Source organism: Taudactylus pleione, unplaced genomic scaffold (genome assembly GCF_031769625.1).
Source record: "Taudactylus pleione unplaced genomic scaffold, aTauple2 ptg000073l, whole genome shotgun sequence".
Taxonomy (NCBI): domain Eukaryota; kingdom Metazoa; phylum Chordata; class Amphibia; order Anura; family Myobatrachidae; genus Taudactylus; species Taudactylus pleione.
The window spans coordinates 7,635,001-7,659,141 of record NW_028284475.1 but is presented as its reverse complement, the minus strand read 5'-3'; the positions used below and the strand labels follow the sequence as shown (position 1 = coordinate 7,659,141).

Genomic DNA, 24,141 nt, shown 5'->3' with positions numbered 1-24,141 from the left:
TCCAGGCTGCCAAAGTTTGCTTTGAAGCAGGCCAACCCTTTTTACGGAAGCCATAGAGGACAAACAAACAAAGCGTCCGACTTCCTAAACGAAGAAGTGCGGTCAACATAAGTCCTTAAGGCCCGCACAACATCCAAAGAGGCCTCACCCACAGAAAGACCCAGTGAGTTAAAGGCCGGAACAACTATTTCCTCGTTAACATGAAACTGGGAAACAACTTTGGGAAGAAACTCGGGCCGAGTGCGGAGCACTGCCCTGTTCCCATGAAAAACCAAGAAAGGGGGTCTACAAGAAAGAGCCCCTAACTCAGAAACACGTCTGGCCGAAGCAATGGCCAGAAGGAAAACAGTCTTAGCTGTTAGCCATTTAAGATCCACTGAGCCCAGTGGTTCAAACGGCGGTCCTTGGAGAGCCCTCAGGACCACAGCCAAATCCCAAGGCGCCACAGGTGGAACAAAGGGCGGCTGAATGCGGAGAACACCCTGCATAAAGGTGCGCACATCCGGGATTGTAGCAATCCTACGGTGAAACCAGACAGATAGGGCCGAAACCTGTACCTTCAAAGAAGCAAGGCGAAGCCCATGATCTAGTCCCGCTTGCAGGAAGGCGAGAATCCGAGACAGACGAAACTCCCGCGGTGCATAACCTCTCGGTCGACACCACTGGAAGAACGTATGCCACACGCGATGGTATATCCTCGCGGAAGACGGTTTCCGAGCTCGTAACATGGTACGCACCACAGAGCCGGAAAACCCCCGGGACCTCAGCATGGCCGTCTCAACAGCCACGCCATCAAAGACAGCCGAGTCAGGTCCGGGTGAAGGCAAGGACCCTGAGACAGAAGGTCCGGTCGTAGCGGCAACCGCAGAGGACTGTCCACGGACAGACCCTGAAGCTCTGATAACCAGTGCCGTCTGGGCCACGCGGGAGCTATCAACAGGAGCGACCCTCCTTCCTGTTTGAATTTCCGGATTACCCGTGGAAGAAGGGAGACCGGAGGGAACAGGTATGCGAACCGGAACGTCCACCGGACGGACAGAGCATCCACCAGAGACGCCCCTTCGTCTCTTGTGCGAGACCCGTATACATCGGCAACTTGTTGTTGTGCCGGGACGCCATGAGGTCGATTTCTGGAAGACCCCACCTGTCCACCAGTAGTTGAAAAACGTCCGGGTGCAGGGACCATTCCCCCGGATGAACGTCCTGGCGACTTAGAAAGTCCGCCTCCCAATTTAGCACTCCCGGGATGAAGACCGCTGATATGGCCGGAAGATTGCGCTCCGCCCAAACCAGGATCCGAGAGACCTCTACGAGAGCCGCCCGACTGCGAGTTCCTCCTTGCCTGTTTATGTAGGCCACGGTGGTAGCGTTGTCCGACTGGACCTGCACCGGGCGACCCTGGAGAAACCGCTGTGCCTGCTGGAGAGCATTGAAGACCGCACGGAGTTCCAAGATATTTATTGGAAGCTCCGCTTCTGTCGGCGTCCACCTGCCCTGGAACAAGTGTGGACCCGAAACTGCTCCCCAGCCCCGAAGACTGGCGTCCGTTGTCAACAGGACCCAATTTGGAACCCAGAACGGACGTCCCTTGTTGAGGTGGGTCGTCTGTAACCACCACGCAAGGGACAGGCGAACCTCCGGGGTGAGCACAATCGTCCGGGACTTCAGAGACTGAGGCAGCCCGTTCCACTTGGACAGGATCAGGTGCTGCAGAGGTCTGGAGTGAAACTGGGCGTATTCCACCATGTCGAACACCCGACACCATGGAGCCCAGTAACCTCATCGCCGAGTGTAAGGACACCCGGCGGCTGTGCAGACAACTGCGCACCCTTGACTGTAAAGCAGAGATCTTGTCCTCCGTCACGAAGATCCTTTGCTGTCCCGAGTCCAATAAAGCTCCAAGATGCAGAATCCTCCGAGACGGGATTAGAGTGGACTTCTGCCAGTTGATTAGCCAGCCGTGCCGTTGCAGCAGTGCAATGGTCAGGTCCAAGTGGCGTAACAGGAGCTCTGGAGATCCTGCCACCAATAACAGGTCGTCCAAATACGGCAACATGCGGAGTCCCTGCAGCCGCAGAGAAGCCGCCATGACCGCCATCACCTTGGTGAAAACACGTGGTGCTGTTGCCAGGCCAAAAGGTAACGCTCGAAACTGGAAGTGGTCGCTGCGGATTGCAAACCTGAGGAACTGTTGATGGCGCAAAAGAACAGGGACATGCAGGTAAGCGTCCTGTATGTCCAATGACACCATGTAGTCCCCAGGTTCCAGCGCTAGAATGATGGACCGTAGGGTCTCCATCCGAAACTTCGGGACCCGCAAAGACTTGTTGAGTGCTTTGAGGTTGAGAATCGGACGATATGACCCATTGGGTTTCTGTACCAAAAATAGATTTGAATAGAAACCCTGGCCCCTCTGGGAGAATGGAACAGGCACTATAACTCCAGCCTGGAGCATAGTGTGCAATACCTTCCGCAGCTCCGTAGCCTTGTTCCGGTCTGATGGTAGACCCGTGGTGAAGAATCGAGCCGGGGGTCTGTGCCGGAAGGAGAGGGCGTATCCGTGGGAAACCACCTCCAGAACCCAAGTGTCTGTCGTAGTGGTCGACCAACACTGGGCGAACTGTAGCAGGCGGCCTCCCACCCTGGGATGCCCCAAAGGGAGGCCCGGACCGTCAGGCCGCAGGCTTGTCATCTGGCTTGGGGGCCGGACGTCTGGTACTCCATGCCTTCTTCCGGGGCTTGACCGATTTCTTAGGGCCAGCCTGTCGAGGAAACGACTGTGGTTTGGGCCTGCCCTGGGCCCTAGATGACCGAAAGGACGATGGTCCAGAACCAGAAGGAGCAGCGGCCGACGGGAGACAAGCAGATTTGGCTGCCGCCAGCGTGGCCACAATCTTATCCAGATCCGGACCGAAGAGAACTTCTCCGGTAAACGGCAACGCTTCCAGACCTTTCTTGGAATCTGCGTCCGCCTGCTGAAGAAATTCTAGACACCAGAGTACTAATGTCTAGAGCCGCCTCGTTGATGTAGGTGGCCGAATCACGGAGATTGCCAATCAACTCCGCCTGTTCGGCCGGACAGTCGGATTCAAAAGAAGCCTCTAATAAATCCGCCCAGCGCTCCATCGCTCTGGCAACCCAGCAAATGGCCATAGCCGGCCGTGCTGCCCCCCCTGCAAGGGAATAAGCGGACTTCAGGCAGATTTCTACCTTGCGGTCCACAGCATCCTTAAGGGAGGACATGGATGGCATCGGCAATGTGGCACTACGGACAAGACAGGTCACGTGAGAATCCACCTGTGGAGGGGATTCCCACTTAGCAAAATAATTATCCGCGAACGGATAAGCCACCACCAGGCGTCTCTGTGGCTGGTATCTTTTGCCAGGTTGTTTCCATGCCTCCTCTAAATGGTCCACCAACTGACCCGAAAGAGGAAAGACTGTAGCATCGCCCTTCACATCTTTGAAAAAGGCATACTTAGATTTAGCCGCTGGGGGAACTTCGTCCTCAATCACCAAGGCTGTGCGGACCGCCCGAATAAGTCCAGGAATATATACTTTGGACTTAGCATCAGCGTCCTTAGTATGGAGAGGTTCCTGATCGTAAGGATCCAGAACCTCCCCATTATCAGACGTCCCCTCGTCATCCTCATAAGGAGCGGACAGAGACGCCACCGGCCTTTTATGAGGCCGCATCACAGACTCCCCTTGCAACACATCCGACAAGTGCTGTACAGAACTCGTCAGGGAGTTAACCCACGCTGGCTCCTGAGAACCCGGGAGCGGGGAAATAGGGAGACTGTGGGGTACCACCAATTGTCGTGGGAACCCCTGCATGGGTGACGACACCACAGACTGCTGGGACAAACCCATCGGAGTAAACGCGGGCTGCGGAGCTAACTGGCCCACTAAAGCTGTTAACGCCTGAGCGAAACAAGCCCAGGGCGGCTCCTGTACCGGTGCTGTAACCGTAATAGGCAGCGCCATGGACAAACACTGCCGGCAAAGGCCCTACGCGCTACCCTCCCCCTCCGCTAACGGTACTTTGCACGTGGTACACTGTAGCCGGAGGGGAAAATCACTTTCAGACATGATGGCACCACGTATGTGACCTCTCTCACCAATTAAGTATTAAATAGGCGAGAGACCACCCTGCAGCACCGCACCGCAAGGGCTTTAGCAGAAAGAACAGGGACAGTAATAAAGCTGACAGTTTAGAGAAAAGTTACAGGTAGCGCTAGCACAGTCACATACAATGCAGAGAATTAACAATTTCTGCACTAACAGCGCTGATCACTCAACTACACAGACACAGGGCCTGGTAGGACACAGCGCTGCATACACAGACCTGAGCCACAGCGGAGGAGAGGTATGCGGGGGGACCCAGACCACGATGCTTCCGTCCAGCGCTTCCAGCAGCGTTCACCATGCGTTCTGGAGAAGATGGCCGCCGAGGAGCAGAGAGGAGGCTGGCCTGGGGGAGGAGCGCTGCCACAGGACCAGTCGGCAGCATGCAGAGAGGGCTGTGTGCAGCGGGGGAGGCGCCGGCTGTGAGACAGGGAAGGCGCGCTCCCCTGGCATGCATTTAACCCCTGGGACGCCGCAGCGCTACCGCTCTGCTGCGGACCACTGTCCCAGGGGGTAGTGGAAAGCGCAGGTTGGTCGCCTGGCTCCACGCTGCAGCCAGTCCCCAGGGAGCCCCCTGATTGGGGACTTAGGACCATGTGACCAGCGGGGACCCACCGCGGGACCCCGCTGCTTACCTTTGTCCCCCTTGGATCCGGCCATGGTCCGGAACATCTGGGGTCACCGCTAGCTGTGACCCCAGATGCTCACCAGCATCCCCGGATCGGTACCGGCGTTCTGGTACCGGCGGGGGTGTAGGGAAGACAGCATGGACGTCAGGACTGACTGTCCATGCTGTACATCCAGAAGTGCAGCCACAGCTGCACTGAAGAAAGCTTCAGGGGCTCTTCTAGCCCCCACTCCGACAGGTGCACCCGACGCCGGCCGGGCACCAAACTAAACTGAGGTGCCTTGGCTCGGGGGCGGGGTATAGGAGGGGGACCCTAGTGCATCCTGGGAGGCTGAAAAGCTTAACTCTATGGTGCCCAGCGACTGACGTCACACCTATACCCCAAGGTATCCTGTGGATACCCTATGGACCCTGAAGTAGAAATACTTTTATTAGTTCCATATAATGTGGAGAAACAATATTTTATTGTCCTGCCGCCCTTTGAAGCAAAGATACCACATATCACACTGAACCTTACCTATTAACCACTTTATAGCCTTCGTCTGTGAGAGGCGAGTGAGAAGGAACGCGGCTCTACAATCGTTGGGTACAAAATGTCCGGAGAACGGGCAGGAATCGATCGTTTCCCTCCAATAGATCACTGTGATGTCACCGATATTTCTTACATGTGACTGAAACCAGAGACAGAGAACAGTAATGTTACCTCGGCTCCGCTCCCTCTGAAGAGTCTAACATATGTTCAAAAAAAAGAAGATTAACAATAAATCATATTACATAAAACAAAAAGTTATTAAAAAAAAATAATAATAATATGACTAAAACAAATATTTTTCCACAATGAAATAAACCACGTTAGTCTATGTGTGTGGCATTCTGCTCGTGCAAAAAAGGAAAACCTTGATTTCTCGAGGGTTTGTGTACGTTGGCATGCTGTACCCATACTTGCCTACTCTCCAGTACTGCCTGAACGACTCCTGAATTTCAGGGAGTTCTCCTGGACACCCGGAAAAGCGGACCACCCTCCTATATTGTGTGCACTTCCCTTGTGCACTATATGAGGCTAACGCGTTTCATGGTAAATCTTGTTACTATGGTCACATTCACTTCAACGTGAAGCGTGAATTGTGGAACTGGCCAGTTTTTCCACCAGGGATATGATGATGCAGACAGGAGTCAGCCCCACCACGCCGCCTGGTCCTCTCCTCCTCCAGAATCTCTCAGTGTAAAGGCCCAAAATGTCCACAAGCATAGATGTACTTATGTACAGGGACAATATTATTAAGGTCAAAAAATAAAACTGAAACGTTTGTCTCTGAACCCTATAACCGTGCCAGACGTTGTATAATGGACACACAGTTACTGTCTCTACACTTGGAGAACTACCTAATTACATTTAAGGATTGAATACCAACAGCCCCACCATCCATTCTGTGGGTGGACGGCAAATATTTGAACACTGCGGTTACGATGTAGACATGCAAGCATTGTAATCTGACAAAAATAAAACTCACCTGCATTGTCCCCGCATTACGGGGAGGCTCACATTTTTGTTAGATTACTACACAGCTGTTATTGCATTGTAACCATGGTGACTGTCAGCCATGACAGGCTCACCTTAGTGAAGGTAAGCCACCTACACATTAGATAGTCAAGGGCATATTTATCAAATATTCCAGTCCTGGAAACTGTTGTTACTGCACATTTAAGGACAGAATTTAGTTCCACCTCTATTTTGCTAAAAAAAACATGAGATATCGTGACGTTATGGGGTATGGATATCAGACTCCTCTATCCCCTCCTCGCCCCTCATTTTCCCATTTCTTTCTACTTTTAATGTTCCTAGGGGCCTATGTATCAATCTGTTTTTACATAGAATTATGCTGAATCTGCAGTTTCTGCATAATTTTATGTATTGTTCCTATATACTAATAGCACAATGCAGAAGATTTCACAGAAATCTCCGGCAAAGTGCTAATTAGCACTTCAGATCGCAGTCTGCATTATTGTCAATGGGGACTACAATCTAACCCCTATGTACTAAACTCTAAAAAGCGACGCATTTTGGAGTATAGCCCAGGTAGTTTACACCACTCTGCCCCGCAGCCCCCAAGCCGGGTCCGGAAGCTGACGCTGTGCGCATACGCAGTGGCAGCTTCCCCTGGGGAAGTCTTTCAGTTCTGTGAAAGACTTCCCCGAAATTCCAGGGATATAATTTGCAAGGACAGCGGTCCCTGCGAGTTCCCCGTAGTACATAGCCGGATATTTTTATTAAAAATAAAAATATCCCTGGTGAGGTTCGGTGCAAAATAATCGTGGCAGTACCGCAATTATTAGTACATAGACCCCTTAATCTTTCATACTGTTATATTTTATTTTAGTTTAATGAGATATTTGATTACAGTATTGTTGGAATTTTTGAACTTTTGTATTTAAATAAATAGTTTTTAAAAAAACATTTTCTAGATCTCTCAAGGTCAATTACTGGCATGTTGGCCAAAAGAACCATATTAATTAAGAGCTTCTTTTTAAGTCTGATACTGCCTCAGAGCCTGATTCAGCTAGGAACGCAGTTGCCAATACGTACGTAATCAGCCAATAGTTGCGTTCTGCGCAATCGTATGCATCGCAGTGCGCAAACTAGCCATTGCGATCGGGACTGCGTTCGCAGTGACTACACAGACCCATCAAAGAGTGACTGACAGGAAGTGCCATTTGTAAGTGGCGACGGGGGAGTGGTCAGGGAAACGCAGGCATGCCAGGGCGTTCGCAGGCCTTTTCAGGGGCTTGCATAAATTGCCCACTGCGAGAGCGTACGCAGCCTGAGGTTGTGCTTGGAAGTTAGCAATTTCTGAGTAAGGTCAGAGTTTGTGCAAGTGTTGGTAAAGCTGCAATGGTACTCCATGTTACCGATGGTATTACGGATGTGTGCAATGTAAAGTGGGCGACCTTATGTTGTGCTGAGTTTGCATAGCGATCGCAACGGATCAGCATACTATCGCATTGAGACTGCGTGCGTAATCGCTATTGCATTCTCATCTGCGTTCCGTAGTGAATCAGGCCCTGAGACTCTTACAGCGCTTCTAAGTACCACGGACGGACATCGGAAATTAAAATAAATGTAAAGGGATGGTGGGCCTCATTCACAGTTAAACTGCATGAAAATCGGCATAGCGTTCATCGATTATAAATGGTCTGTGCATGCGTCACTGCCACACTGCGCACGCTCTGTAAGCATTCACTCGCAATTGATTGACAGGAAGAGCCCGCATTGTGGATGTGTAACCACATGGTTATGGGGAGTTCCAGCCGAAACGCGGGAGTGTCAGGGCCGTTTCCTGGGATATGCGCACGCAGAGAACTCAGGGCCTGATTCGGACCTGCTTGCGAGCGCAGGACGCTCGCAAGCGGGTCGATGGTGCCGAAGTGCGCATGCACACGAAGGAGGGAGCTCCGTCGTGCACATGCGCGAGACCCGGCGAGCGACGAGAAATCCGTCACTCGGGGTCTCGCAGCAAAGGGGTCGTGCTGTCGATGGTGAGTGACAGCATGCCGGGGGCGTGGCTGCCAGATGGAGGTGTTCCCATGGGAACGCATACCGTCTTGAGTCCGGCCCCACTGACATCACTAGTGATGTCAGTGGGAGTGATTTTGGCTCCGATAGAGCCAAAATCACTCCTGGGCTTGCGGCAGCGAGACCCTACCGCAGGGTCTCGTCGCAAGCCCGATGGTCGCGATGGTCTTGATCATCGCGATCATCATCATGGACGCTCGCTATAGCTGTGGGTGGTAACCCACAGCTATGCGAGCGTCCATGAGGCCGCTCCAAGAACAGGTAGAAGGGCCCTGATTCAGAGCGAGCGCTCTGGTCAGAGCGTCCGGCTCTGAATCAGGCCCTCAGTTACCACGGCTATTCTGATCGACCATAGACTCACTCGAGTAGTCGATGTTCTCAGGTTCTGCGTGCAATGCTGCGTTTGTGAACTCAGTTGCCGGCAGCTGCGAGGGCTCCTGTGGGCGTCTCAATACAAATTCCGCCGGATGATGCGTCAGCATATTTTTGCATGTTCCTAGGACTCAGAGAGTGCTTTGCTGCAGCAGCCAGGCTGGACACGAGACATCAGATGCAGGTCGCAGCGTGCTAGCAGTCTTGTTTTTGCTAGACAAGCAGGTACAGCCAGACTCCACATTCCAGACTTAGCATGTTACCGAAACCATTGCTATACGCAACAATATTCAGTTTGCCTTGTGGGAAGATTTGTATGTGCAAAGATTAATGTCTTATCCATCACTACAGATTACTAAAAGTGCTGTGTAAATAGGTTTAGGATGCCCATGTGGAGATCACACACTGTGACTCATGTTACCTCTACAGGCAGGAGACGGCTGCTACCACTTAGCATCATAGGCCGTTGCCTAGGGCTCGAAGGCGTTGGGGCGACCTGATGCAGAGGTGAAAGCGAATCGGCCATAGTTGGCCCCGCATTGTACGCATAGATCTAAATGTGGATATTCACGTGTAGGCAGAGTTGTATGGATCTTTGCAGCACGTCCAGCCCCTATCCATAAGCAGGGCTGTAACTAAGAGTGTGTGAGCGGTGCTGCTGCCCAGGGCACAAGCCCGGGGGGGCCACCGTCGCTGCCACGTGGCACCTGTCCTCGAGCAGCACCCTACAGATATGCAATAGAGCCACCTTGCTTGTTCTTAGCATAGGCCAGGAGCTCATCTTCCTGGTCCCGGTGGCGGCCTCCTCGTGACGTCATGATGATAGTTAGGCGGCAGGCCTGGCATGGTTCCGGAGCAAGAGTAGTTTGAAACCACATAAGAGTAACTCAAGAAAAGATGTCTGGCTTAGTATCAAATTGCACCGAGACGCCTTCAGCTACAGACCTCATTCTACTGTGCATACCTGTATCAGACACTAATGATGTGGAACCTGTTCTAATGAATGGATAGGGATTTTATCCCAACTGAACGCAGCCTAATAAAGATTCGGGGGGCCTGATCAGAGATGGACGCTATTGCAGCCGTAGTTGCGATTTCTGGCGGAGCAAATTCTATTTTCAGCCTTCCTCTTCTGTAGTAGGGTGCATCGGACTGTGCAAGCCCTGAGACGCCCACTTTCACTGCCCATGGACAGATGAAACTCTACCGGTGGTTCCAAACACTCCAACATTGGCGGCGCACCTTCGACTTCATAAGCCTATGACAGACGCATTATCTCTTTCTCAACTCCGTATAAAACACGGACCTCTTTGGCTGTGGCCTTGCGACCGAGAACTCAGCCAGCTACATAGAAACGCTCCCATGACACTCCTGAGATTGATTTATTTTGCACACACTTCAGGCCACCTCCTAGTCACCACCCAGGTTATGACAGCGATCATGTACGCAACACACAGTGTAACGCATGCGCCGTGGGAGTTTCCAGAATATTTCACGCATGCACAGTACCAAATAATCGCTCACCTCCACCAACAATGGTATTGCGCTCAGTTTGCGTCCACCTCTGAATGAGGCCCTCTGTGCAGTGCTTACAGTGCCATGAAAAATGCTGCATTAAAGATGCGTTACCGTCTAACGTGGAGAACATTTTCCCAACGCCTTAAAATGGCCGCCGAACAGGCTTCTGAGGTAGCATTGGACCTGCCATTCACACCAGCCTTCAACACCTCTACAGAAGGTCTCAAAGCCACAGGGTTCAGCTGAAGCTGTGAGGCTAACCGTGTAATCCAGGTAAACGCCTGCACAGAGCTCCTCCCAGGTATGAGGCGAGATCATAAAGCTCCACCCCCTCACTAGGTGGCACTACATCTGTAATGGAGACCTGTTTTTGTTCATCTGTAACCCATATCCCCCAACCATTTTGTTAAGTTTAAAAAGCAAAAACAATATAAACATACTTGGGAAAAAAAATGAAATATGTAATAATTGTCTCACATGGCTGCATTAAGTGTAGATTAAATACCCGAGGAACACCTGACTGTTACGCCTGCGGGTTGCAAGTCGGAAGGGTTAAGTATCTCCGGAACAGAAAGAGTATGGGAAGCCCGGTATCCTGCTAGTTTTTCCTCAGCAGTAGAATCCCTGTTTAACACCCCATCACATTATCGTGAAGGTGTGATGACTTGTAATGAAGATGTTTGTATGGTTTTAATTCCGGACTACTTTTTCTATCTTCTCATAAAGGGTTGAACACTTAATTATCAGGGGGGGGGGGCTATGATAATGTATAGGCTTATAAAGTGTACAGTACACTGAATAAAGAAGTTCTCGGATTTTGCAATTATATTTAAGGCAGCTGGATGAACAACATGTGCCAGGGGCAGGGCGTGATGTCTTTTACAAGGCACTATATACGAATTATTGCTGTTGATGCTTATACTGGCCTGTGTTTATGCTGTGTTATGTGCTTATAAAGCTCTGGTGGCTGCAGGCTGGGTATAAGAAGGAGGGAGTATTGGAGGTAACTGGTAATTCCACGAAATCTAATGTTGATGAACAAAACATTACTCCCCATTAATTTATCTTGTGCTGCTTTTTTGTTGTCAGTAAATACGAGCGCTCATGTGATTGCTGACGAGTTCTACAACGGGCTACAGAGCAGGCAGATCGCAAGCAGAACAGCTGGGGCGAATCTGGAGCCGTCCGGAGTGGTACAATAGTGACCTTGTTCTGTGGCAACCTGGCTGCGTTATGCCTGTGCTAGTAGCACTTAGAATGGCTGCCATCCTCCACCTATATCAGGTACACGGAGGTCCCTCCTATGCTATCTGTCCCTAAGATTCCAGGGAAAATGCATATAATCACGCCGTGCGCGAACGGTTGGCAGGGTTAGTCACTTCTGACATTACAAGATTTGAGCACTGGAGGACTGAAGTGGCATGAAGACACTCAAACATGCATATCCCCATCCATTGATAACTGGTCAAATCTGGGTCCCAACCGGGAGTGTGGCTGGGTGAGTCAGGGAACGCTGATTAAAAAAAAAAAAAGATTGCCCTTGCAATGTAGGGAGATTTGCAAGTCTCGGAATGAGATATGCAGGACTGACCAGTGCATCCTGGGCTCGATTCAGACCCGCTCGCTAGATGCGTATGCTCGCACCCAGTGTATGCAAGTCCGGCCAACCCATAGCAAGGCAGGCGATTCGCACGGCAAGACATTAGCACACCAACTATGTCTTGGCGTGTGATCGCTTTGTGTAGACGCCCACTAGCCTGTCTTAAGATGCCCACTTGCGCACATCATCTCCAGGAAGTGTATGCAACCATCGGTACATCGGGTACCATCGGATGCGATCGCAGCGCTTGTGGCAGACCGTACCCTACAGCAAGCACTGCGAGTGCTTCAGTGTCAAAACCAGCCAGGTGACGTGTACTATGATGCTATCTGTTAATTATGCACGCCTCTGAAATGGTGTTAAGCAGCTCAGGCACGCCTGCGTTCACACCTCCACTCCCCCATTTTTAATGGCCAGCCCCTGTTACCACCTACAAACGACCTCCCCTGTCACTCACTCTGCTGGGCAGTCTATGCGCAGCAAGCGAACGCTTCCTGATCTCTCGTACTGGTTCGCGCACTGTGATGCTTATGCATGCGCAAAATGTGAAAATCACCCAACTACGAGCGAACGCATCCTAGCGAGTGGGTGTGAATCAGGTCCCCTGTTCAATGAGCTGATCGCAGAGGAGAATCGGTGCAGTTTTGCATTCCTATCAGTAAAGTAAAACCGAAGTGTTTAGTCCCAAGAGGCTTTTGCTGGCATTTAATACTTAGCATCAGATCAGAGGAGGTGTAGGCCCAGTTGAGGGCATGCAGGGACGTAACTAGATGTGTGCGAGTGGTGCCGACGCCCAGGACGGGGGGCCCTGGGAGGCAGCACCGTCACTGCCCCACGGCACCTGCATGTGGCTTGCAGTTTGCCTGGAACAGGACCCTCCAGCCAGTAGAGCTGAGTTCTACTTTCTAAAGCCGGTGGCCCCCCATCCCCAGGTGTGACATCATGACACCACAGGTTTAGTGGGTGGGGCCGGCACAGGTTGGCATAGAGCCCTGTTCCGACCCTTTGGGCGTGAAGATGTGAATCGCCTCTCTGCAGCCCGCCCAAGAAATCTTAATGCCGCAATCTGCCGATTCACAGGCAAGAGCATCATTAAGTCTCCAGACTGCCCACTTCAATGGGAAACGGGTGAGATACGGCAGACTCGTCTAAGGTGAACAGGAGAGCTGCCCAAAATGGTCTCCAGACATTCCGATAGCATAAGCAGAGAGGCAAGGGCGGGACTGGTGATCTGGCCATTCTGGCAAATGCCCGATGGGCCGATGGCTGGGGTGTAATACACCTTCGGGACTTGCATCATCCCCCAGGGACTCGTGCCCATGATCCCTTGAAGAAGTAAATCAAATAATTTCCGAGAGCGATGGCAGCATAGTGTTGTGCTTTCGATTTCTCTTCTCAGGAAATAATATTATGATCAGCTTTCACTACTCCACCCTGTGCTTATCAGAGAGTTAACTCAAGGTCAAAACGAGCTTGTTGGTCTCCGACTCTGTAGGGAAGACGCATAAAAGGATGGTGCGCAAGTGACTGGGCAAAGAAGGTTCAGAAAAGGTTCTCCAGCCCTTGGCAACCAGACAGACATTCTAGCAGTTGGTGTTATAAATGATAGCTATACGCATCTGTACGTCCACGCGCTTTCAAACTGCCATACATGTAGGCTAAACTTTGTGGGCCTGATCCGGTGGAGGATGCATTGGGGATGTTTGCACAGTTAAGCGATTATTTGCTACTGCCCATGTGTGAAAAGTCTTGAAAAACCCCTATGGCGCATGAGGTCCCCTGAGTGTATGCAGAGTCCGCTGCTGCGTACGGAGGCACTTGCATTAGAACCGGCAAGGCAAAACCATGGGCGTTCCTCGGTGGTATCTGGGAGGGGCCTAAAGTGAACGCAAAAGAAAGCCTTCTCATGGTCGTGTTAGTGAACGCTGCATTCCCAAACACAGAGCCGCAGTGGCCATGTCTAGCCGGAATACAGAAGGGGACACCGCGCCTACCATAGTCTGGTCTATGGTGGACGCGATGATGCGCCGAGTGTTTAGAACCACCGGCGGATATGCACCGTCCATGGGCATTAAAGTTGGGCATCTCAGGGCTTGCTTGGGAAGGCTGAAATTCTTATTTGCATATTACCACCGCTGTGACTTCGCAAAAAAAAAAAAGCCTGGTATCTTTGTGATTCAGTCGGATGCAAAGTGCAGCCAGATTTACTACCTTATACGCTAATGAAAGTATTCATGCACATGTTTTCCTGCCCACGGCCCTAACTTCATTAGCATCAGCAGTTACGCCATCCCTATGCCGGGCACAAAAGATTTGCCGTCTACATATGCACGCCTCAAATGGGCACATGAGTCTAGCTGCACACCCACAATGCTCCCATGGCACACTAATGTGATAGATCATTTCCGTGCGCCCACACAGTAGCCACCCAGAACGGCCATTTCACGGACGTAGCAAGCTGGCCACGCACAGAGCAAACCGCTCACTCTAGTATCCTCCGTTAAGTGGTGTATGTAACGTGCAGCACGTGGCAGTCTGCTTTTGGACTCAAATCAGAATCAGGCCCTTTGCTGTTAGGCTGATCTTTGTGTATTTCAGAAGGGTTATTTTTATCCCATAAACTGCATTTTCTATGGTTTTGGTGCAGGGACGGACTGGAGACAGGGCGTAGCCACGCCTCACGGAGGGCACACCCTCGCGTCACGCCCTCGCCTGCGTACAGAGATGCAGCATCGGACGCATCTTTATAATCGACAATGGTCCTTCTGAGTAACCCAATGGCCATGTGGGAACGCAGACACCTGACCCATTTTTACTGTGTACGGGATCGCAGTCACAGGCTAGGACACATCCCAAAATAGTTGCGACATGTCTGTGTTTGAGTCGCTCCCGGCTGGTACTGAGGTCTGTCTGTGCTGCCCCATCCGCTCAGTGTCCTCTTACTGAGCATGGAGAGGGCTCTCCGCAGCCTCTTGGTCACAGCGTGTCTTCCCAGCATGATGGCATACAGGCTGCACGCCAGAGTTCCCTCCTAAACAACAGTATGGGTGCAGCCATGTTGGACTGTCACCTGACGCTCTTCCTACACTCAGAGCACTGCTCCCAGACCAGCTGATTGTAGCATCCAATTCCCCTATAAATTCCATTTCCGGACTGGCCTCTGTTGCCGGTACAACGTCGCTTCTTGCTGAAGTTACAGCTCAGTGCTGAGCTCCCAGATACTCTGTACCTAAAAGGTCCCAGGGCCCCATGTATTACAGATCGCTATTGCTTAAAGCGTACGCAGATGGCTGATTGTTGCGTACTACGCATGCATCGCAGTGCGCAAAGGCACCACTGCGATCACGAAGGCCACAGAGAGCCATCGCAGAGTGATTGACAGGCAGTGAGCATTTGGGAGTGGTGACAGGGGGGGTGGTTGGAGAAACGCAGGCGTGTCTGTACGTTTGAACGCCGTTGCATGGGCGTGCATAAATTAGCCATTGTGATGGCATAGGCAGCCTGACTGATTATGCATGCAACCAGGTTAGCAATTTCTAAGTAAGGTCAGGGCTGCTGTAATTCTGCGTGAGGGGCCGATGGAACTCAATGATACCGATATTCATGAAGGTGTGCAAGGTATTACGGATGTGAGATAGCGGTAGTGGAAGGCAGTGGGCGTCTCTAAGCTGGCAGTGCGACGGCATTGCGATTGCATTCATTAGCATATTTTCGCAGCAGACCTGCGTGCGATTACAGAGCTACAATCGCAAGAGAGATCCTTAATGAATCAGGCCCCCAGTCCGTTATATCCAGTTCCTAGATCTGTTAAACCAGTCTCCTATACCATCTTGCACACCAGTCTGATTTTTACCACTGAGACTTGTTCTTACAGCCACCATCGGTTCCAGACGATAACTCCAACCATCGATCTCATCCGATGCTTCCAATATTGGACTCATATTAAGATCCTCAACATAGGTCCCAACTGATCAAGTTCATCAATTTATCAACATTGGACTCTTATCGATTAAGATCTTCAATTCATCCACATCGGTCCCAACCGATCAAGTTAATCAATTCATTAATATCGGATTCAAATCCATCAAGTTCTTCAAATCATCAAAATCGGTCTCAAACCGATCCAGCTCTCAATCCAGTATCATCGGTTCCAGTCATATTCTGCTCATTCATTCAGTATTACCATCTCCAGCTCTCATTCCCACTGCTGCTTAATAAAGACATTCCATTCCTGTTCTCGCCTTCGGGACCATCATCCTCTGCAGCTCCTCTACCTCCTCACAGCAATACATGAGGAAGTCCTGGCTCCAGCCACCCAGGTGTATTCACACCTCCCAAGTCTTCTCTTCAGCCTCCCACGCCTGTTCCGGCCCAAACCAACCCTCAGGCGTGACAATCGTGACCAAAGTCTCCCGCAGCCGGGCCGATGCCCGGTCAAGGAAGAGGCCAGGGGAGTATATTTACTAAAGTGAGAGTTTTTAGAAGTGGAGATGTTGCCCACATCAACCCCTGTGTCTCCCCGGCTCCAGCCCTCCTGCATAATGCCAACAGCATCATCCCCCCCATGTATCTCCAGCAGCCTCATTCCACCTATGTGTCTATTCATCTGCATCATCTCTCCCCCTGTGTAACAACAGCAGCAGCAGCTTTATCCTCATTGTGGCTATACAGCAGCCTCTTCCACCTCCCACCCCCTGTGAATTATCCAACAGGCCTCATCCCCTCCCCTCATGTCTCCCTGGCTCCAGCTCCCTCTTTGTCATTCCAGCACCCTCATGTGCCACTCCAGTTCCCCCCATGTGTCTACAGTTCCCTCAGGTGTCACTACAGCTCCCCAGAGTCTACTTTTTGTCAGTCAACCTTTTGTCCCCGTCGACCTATTGCATTTCGACTTATTGACGGCGGCCTATTTATTGTGAATCTTTTATCCAGATACCGTCACTCCAGATCCCCATATGTGACCCCATCTCCCCCATGTCACACCAGTTCCCCCTTGTGTCACTCCAGCCCACAATGTGTCGCTCCTGATCCCCCATGTGTCGCTCCAGATTCCCCCCCTGTGTGTGTCACTCCAGCTCCCCCCATGCATACGCACACAAGGCTGTCTCCATCTCTGAAACAAAAGTTTTCCATCAGGGGGAATTCTACTTTCTGGGTACTCAGAAAGCCCCCCCGACAGACAAAAAATAAAAATTTTACAGACTGAGACAGCCTTGTCTCCGTCTCCGTACAGCCACAGCCCGCGAGTCACCCGCAGGTGCAACAAAGCTGCCGCACCTCAGACAGAGAGCTCTGATTGGCAGAGCTCTCTGCACAGGATACTGCTGAGGGCGCAGCTACACTGCCAATCTGCAGCTCCGCTCACATGGACTCCTCCCTCCTCAGCCCTCAGTTTTGGGAAGCAGCTAGATCCCCTTCCGTAGATTGACCATGACGTCATCAGCCAGTGTCCAACATCATTCCCTACCATCCAAGTGGGCATAGAGGGGGAAAATAACCATGCGGCGAGCGTAGCCAGCCACCGTGCCTTTTGTAAGTATGCTTGTGGGTGCGTATGTATATTTTGTAAGTATGCATGTGTGTATGCTGTGTGTAAGTATATATGCTGTAAACATGCTTGTGTGTGTATGTATTGTGTGTAAATATGCTGTAAGTATTAGTATGCTCATGTCTGTGTATGCTATGTGTGTGTGTATATATAATTATGTATGGAACCCCCTCTAAAAAATTCTGTCCCTGCAATGTGTCACTCTAGCCCCCCACTCCAGCTCTAGTCCCACCAGTCCCAAACCTTGTCTCACCGTCTTGGGCGTCTGCTTCTTGCTGTTGCTCCTCCTCATCTCTTTGCGGCTCTTCTGCTTTGCCGCCCTCGCCTCCAGCGGCGCGACGTCATGACGTCACGCACGCTGCCGCATTAGGATTGAATAAAAGAAAAAAAACTTTATTCCGCCCCCGCCCGGTAATGACAGGGCTCCTCCCCCTCCTCTTCATGCCTGCGCCCTGCTGATGTCTGCAGCGGCGCAGGCACTGGACAGAGACCATCAGCGGGCCGGGCCGACAGTGATTGGGCCTCTGGGAACATATTCCCCGCTGTCCCTTAGCCTGTCGCCGGGCTGTACTACAGTGTTGTGGTTATTTAGTACAGAACGGCCGATCAGTGCATGCAACAGCTGCCAGGCCTTTATATTATTATTATTATTATTAATATATATCTATATATATATATATATATATATCTATATATATATATATATATATATATATATATATATATATATATATATATATGGGAAACGTACATGCATGCTAACTGAAATTATATTATGGATGACTCCATTGGGATGGACATCGGAAGCTCACCATCGAATGATGGCTGGGCTCCCGCCCTCAAAACTTCAGATGCGATGGTAACGAACCATCACATCAACAGAGTTTGATGGTAAAAAAAAAAAAAAAAAAGCATTCATATGATTAGCACATGCGCATGAAACCAGTTTGCGATAGCACCGCCATGGCTCCCGATGATCGTTCCCGATGTGAAACAGCTGAATTCAACGGCATATTAAAATCGCTTCCACACCTTTTGATGGCGGCTACCATCGGAAAGCCACCGTCGATTGGCGAAAATGCTACCATCAAAAAAAAGAAAATATCAATGGTTGTGAAATACCGGAAGCCGATGTCCATCCCTATGTAGGACTGTATTTCATTCATGAAAATTCCCAGATAGCGTGGAGATCAGCAGAACAATCGGTTGTATGGGTCCCAGCAGAGCCTCTGAAGAATGGAATCTCAATGAAGAAGTATGTTGGTGTTCCAGGCTTCCATTCCTCTGGCCCGGGCGCTGACCACAGGGACGCAAAGAGGAGGCTATTTCAATCGCCATGACTCGGGCTGGAGGGATAACAGTTCTCTACTGTTGGATCCCAGCTGTAACACAATCCTATGAGCTAACTGGAAACCTTATGAAGGGAAAAATAGGAGAGTTGCTGGCGCCCAAAGTAACATGAGCCCAACTATCAATAGTTCCCACAGACACTCTGCATCAACAACTGGAACACGAAACGCCAGTGTATTTATAGAGAGGCCTACATGACAGATCTACACCCATGTCTCTGCATATGAAGACCATGATTGAGTCTCTGCGATGTGTGGAGCTGCATGAATCGGGCACTGAGAATTGAAACATGCCTGAACACCCAGCAAAGGGTATTGGGAAACATAGGTAGTGCGGGACGATGTATTGCTGCGGCCTGTGTGCATCATACAGTAGCCTGCAACTTGTCCTTGTACAGAAATATCAGCCACACGCTGCGCATGTACAATCATATTTGTCAGCAGATTGGCCACAAAAGTTTGTGATCAAATTGGCTGAGATCTAAATGTAAGACAATAGGGCCGGCTATACACTCCATTATTTAAGGGCAGGCCAGTGACATCATACAGGCCAGTGACGTCATACAGATGTTCACGGGCATCGCTGGCAAATCTGAGTATCTGATCAGATCCAACTGAATTATTATTGTCTGGAACATCGGTCTATGGTTGCCATGAAAAGTAATTCCTGGGTGAGACCTTTGGCTATGCCCTATCTTGCAAAAGGGACCTTCACGCCCATGTGATCCGGTCGGATCCGCGTCTATTTCTGAAAACTGCGCATGGGCCGCCGAAAACAATCGCAGACTGTGTACGACCCTCAAAATGCACCTGGACACGGGTGGAGTTTGAAAGTGCGGACGGATTGATGCACCAGTTGACGAACTACTCTTGTTTGCGAAGCAGGCGTTTCTGGGCAGCTACCATGTGATCGGTCGGAACTGACCCAGTTAGTGGGAGTGTCGTGGGCATTTTGGACGACTTCCGTCACCGTGCTCTTCTGCAGTGTGCAGGCAAACATGGGCCGTGTTTCTGCCAGATGTTTTGCTCCGAGCATGTGGTGGGAGTAAAGCTGGGTACACACTATTCAATGTATCATGCAATATATTGTTTTGACGCGGATCGGAACGTTTTATATTATAAACAACGTATAGTGTGTGCGCCTGATCCGTCATTCGATGCATCGTCCCATGTGCTGCACATCAGATGGGATGAGGCAATGAACGAGGCTGTGCTGGTACATGCAGTGTGTCCTGCGCTCGCAATGTATCGTTACATCGGTCGCAGTATCGCTGTGTCGCACCTCCATATGATGTGTATCCAGCTTAATACCGGCACTACTGGTGATGGATATGGAGACACATTCTCTGCATAGATGGATGGATGCTCGCACTAGAAAAGGGTGATAAGTAGGATTTCCGGCCGTATAGAAAAGCGTCAAAATCAGCCCCAGAACCTGCATTATCACCGTACTACTTTGCTTTGGGTGAGCTGAGCTTCAGCAAGAGGGATGTATCACACAGAGGCCCTGATTCAGAGCCGGACACTCTGAAAGAGCGCTCGCTCTGAATCAGGGCGTTTTTTTAATTATTTTTGGAGCGGCCTCCTGGCCGCTCGCATAGCTGTGGGTGACCACCTACAGCTGTAGCGAGCGGCCATGATGATGGTCGTGATGGTCAAGACCATCGCGACCATCGGGCTTGCGACGAGACCCTTGTGGTAGGGTCTCGTGGCTGCAAGCCCCAGAGAGCTTCTGGCTCAAATTGAGCCGGAAGCTCTCCCACTGACATCACTGGTGATGTCAGTGGGGCCGCCCCCAAACGGTATGCATTCTCATGGGAACGCCTCCGTTTGGGCAGCCACCCCGCCCACCAAAAGGGGCGAGCTGTCACTCAACATCGACAGCTCGCCCCTTTTGGTGCTAGACCCGGAGCGACAGAGTGCCCGTCGCTAGCCGGGTCTTGTGCATGCGCACGACGGAGCCAGCTCCGTCGTACGTATGCGCTGTGGGCAACCATCGACCCGGTTGCAAGTGCTCAGCGCTTGTGACCGGGTCTGAATCAGGCCCAGAGGTCACACACACGAGTTAGCCAGAATATTAAATTCACCTGGAAGCTACCTGTATTGCCTTTGAGTGGAGGATTTATAGGGGGGGATGGGTACGGAATGCCGGCAGTCAAAATCCTGATGCCGACAGGGTAGGTATCCTAACCCTCTCCCTCCCCGTTGTCTGAACCTAACCACCCCCCCTAGTGCCTAAAACTCCCCCCAACCCTGCTACTTACCTTGGGGATGCTGGCACCGGGATTCTGACAGGTGTCGGGATTCAGGCGGCGGTATTCTATGCGTCGGCATACCCTGTGTCGGGTTACTGAACGTATCCCTTGTACGGGAAGCCTTGGAAAATGTGCAGTATTGCATATATATCATTTGATGCAAAAGCTAGAGAGCAGTAAAAGCTTTAGAAAACCTAAAGAAAAATTAATAAATAATTTTAATGAATGACAGACAGCTCCCTTCCTCAGTTACTTACCCAGACAAGTTAATTCTCATCTAGGGGCCAAAAGTGCACAGGGGGCCCAAACATATTATAAATAGGCTGTGTGTAGCTTTAACAAAACAGCCGTGTCCATTGGAAAACTGACATTTGTATTAGCCGATATGTTAGGTAATGAAGTTTAGATGTGCTGTGATAAAGTAGGGTTGGCCACTGACCATCGATGGTTCGCAACCATTGGCTGTGAGTGGGGAAATGTTTTGTGGCCACTGATGGTGAACATCGGTGTCCGATCCCCGATGGTGACTGCCAGCCACACTATGCACATGCATGCAGTGTTCACTGAAGCCATAGTTCCATGGTAGTCTATACATTATAGTCAGTTTTTTTTATTATTATTAATTTGTGGAAAAGACCGAAGGATTGCCTTTCCCACAGAAACAACCATCGTGCCAGCTACATGTAACTAGACCTCTATTGGCAAAGCATATGTGAAATATTAATCCGTGATAAAGGACACAGCTTCTTCACTGCAGTCAAATTCTTCATGGCTAAAAAACAATTATGTCATCCCGCTGAAATTACATTCTAAATTAAGAGACTTTTAAGTGGTTTCTAGAGATAGATGTCAAATCGTTGTGCTCAGAAGAGGGATTCGGGGGGAGAGTTTCCAGCAGAGAGATCAAAATAATTCCCCTTCAAATTCATCCATATACGGTCACATATTTATGCGCAGCAAATTTAGGAGAATTATCGTTCCAAAAGTATTACATGTTACGTTCCTGGATTTGAATCTCCAAGCCCGGATAAAAAACCTGTTTATTAGCTTTATTGGAAACAAGGGAGAGTTACAACCTGGTTTCTGAATATGGAGATGACCTAATAAGATGGATTCCTGCACTGGGCATTCCAGGGAATTTTACTCACCTCATTCACTGTTTTCTACCCATTCGGGGAGAATTCTGTCAATCTGGGGATTTTTATTTTTTTTTATGTGGAATTTATGAGTTATAAAAGCTTTTGTTTTACTATAATCTTATTTTGTTGACTGTCCCGTTACTGTCCTTGCTAAAGTTTACAGGTCAATCTTCCACCCTACATTGTTACGTACTTGCTATTAAATATTATAACCTGATAAAAATGCTACATGATGTATATCTGTATTAGACCCTCAATGTACCAGTATGTAGGCCGGCCTGTCTGTAACGGTTCTCACCATCCTGTGGTGAAGCACATTTATGGGAAATTTTATGTATGACAAAGGGTATTTCCAAATGTATATAAGGTCAGGACTATGACCGAAGCTGAATTTGATTGCACTAAAAGCCAAGGGCGGTTATAAAGAATTTAGCTGCCCATGCCGAGAAAAAGAAAAGCAGGTGACTGCTACCTAGTCCCTGACAGTCAGCTGATGGCGAAAAGTACCAAAACTCCACAGCTTCCTGAATATAACCAAGCTGCAGAATTTCCCATTTACGTAGCCTCTTATACAAACGCGTGTTACTTTTCCATCCTAACCGAAAGGACCTTTATGGCCCAATAACAGCCAATCGAACACTCCAGCTGTTGTACTACAAGTCACAGCACACCCTGACAGCCTGTAAGTCATGTATTCTATAATAGCTGGAGTCACGGGTTGCCTAAGTCCAAATTTTTATTCTGGAGGCCATTTGTAGCGTCCTTATAGGAGGAATGTAATATTATTATTGATGTGTAAGGTGTCAGAGTGCTAAGCACTGCAGGACAGTGGGAAAACCAGGACATGCATAAAACAGGGACATACAAGGTAGACAAGATAAATGCAGACATTGCAATAAAGGGTAGGAATGGTCCTGCTTATGATAAAGCTTATATACTAACGGAAGAGGCAAAATCTGTAACAAGAGGAGTGACTGTGCTTCAGAGTGGAGATTGGGATAGTTGTAAGGGTAATATAGGTGGGATTGGGTAGGTGTGAGGGTGTACCCGTGTGAGTAGTAAAGGTAGGAGTAGGGTAGGTGTTGCAGTGTTGAGTAGTAAAGGTGGGAGTAGGGTAGGAGTGAGGGTGTACCAGTGGGAGTAGTATAGGTAGGGGTAGGTGTGAGGATGTACCAGTGTGAGTAGTATAGATGGCAGTAGGGTAGGTGTACCAGTGGGAGTAGTGCAGGTGTCAAAGCGTACTAGTGTGGGTAGTATAGGTGGCAGTTGGGTAGGTGTGAGGTTGTAGCAGTGTGAGTAGTATAGATGGCAGTTGGGTAGGTGTGAGGTTGTACCAGTGTGAGTAGTATAGGTAGGAGTACTGTAGAGTAGGTGTGAGGGTCTACCAGTGTGGGTAGTATAGATGGCAGTAGGGTAAGTGTACCAGTGTGAGTAGTAGAGGTGGGAGTAGGGTAGGTGTGAGGATGTACCAGTGTTAGTAGGGTAGGTGTGAGGGTGTACCAGTGTGAGTAGTATAGCTGGGAGTAGGGTAGGTGTGAGGCTGTACCAATGTGAGTAGTATAGGTGGGAGTAGGGGAGGTGTGAGGGTGTACCAGTGTGAGTAGTATAGGTGGGAGTAGGGTAGGTGTGAGGGTGTACCAGTGTGAGTAGTATAAGTGGGAGTAGGGGAGGTGTGAGGGTGTACCAGTGTGAGTAGTATAGGTAGGAGTAGGGTAGGTGTGAGGGTGTACCAGTGTGAGTAGTATAGGTAGGAGTAGGGTAGGTGTGAGGGTGTACCAGTGTGAGTAGTATAGGTGGGAGTAGGGTAGGTGTGAGGATGTACCAGTGAGTAATATAGGTGGGAGTAGGGTAGGTGTGAGGGTGTACCAGTGTGAGTAGTATAGCTGGGAGTAGGGTAGGTGTGAGGCTGTACCAGTGTGAGTAGTATAGGTGGGAGTAGGGTAGGTGTGAGGCTGTACCAATGTGAGTAGTATAGGTGGGAGTAGGGGAGGTGTGAGGGTGTACCAGTGTGAGTAGTATAGGTGGGAGTAGGG

The 24,141-nt window shown here is 50.1% G+C and overlaps 1 protein-coding gene across 1 annotated transcript in view; it reads right to left on the bottom strand.

Annotated features, from left to right (window-relative positions):
* Positions 1 to 17,693, bottom strand: part of LOC148532611 (uncharacterized) — a 110,502-nt gene extending 92,809 nt beyond the window's left edge. The window contains exons 1-2 of the mRNA XM_088467662.1: positions 17,619 to 17,693; positions 5,274 to 5,427 (exon numbers count right to left, since the gene is read on the bottom strand). Coding sequence (XP_088323788.1) covers positions 5,274 to 5,427; positions 17,619 to 17,657 — 193 coding nt within the window. The 5' untranslated portion in view covers positions 17,658 to 17,693. The remainder of the gene's footprint in view (positions 1 to 5,273; positions 5,428 to 17,618) is intronic.
* Between the last annotated feature and the right edge of the window lie 6,448 nt (positions 17,694 to 24,141).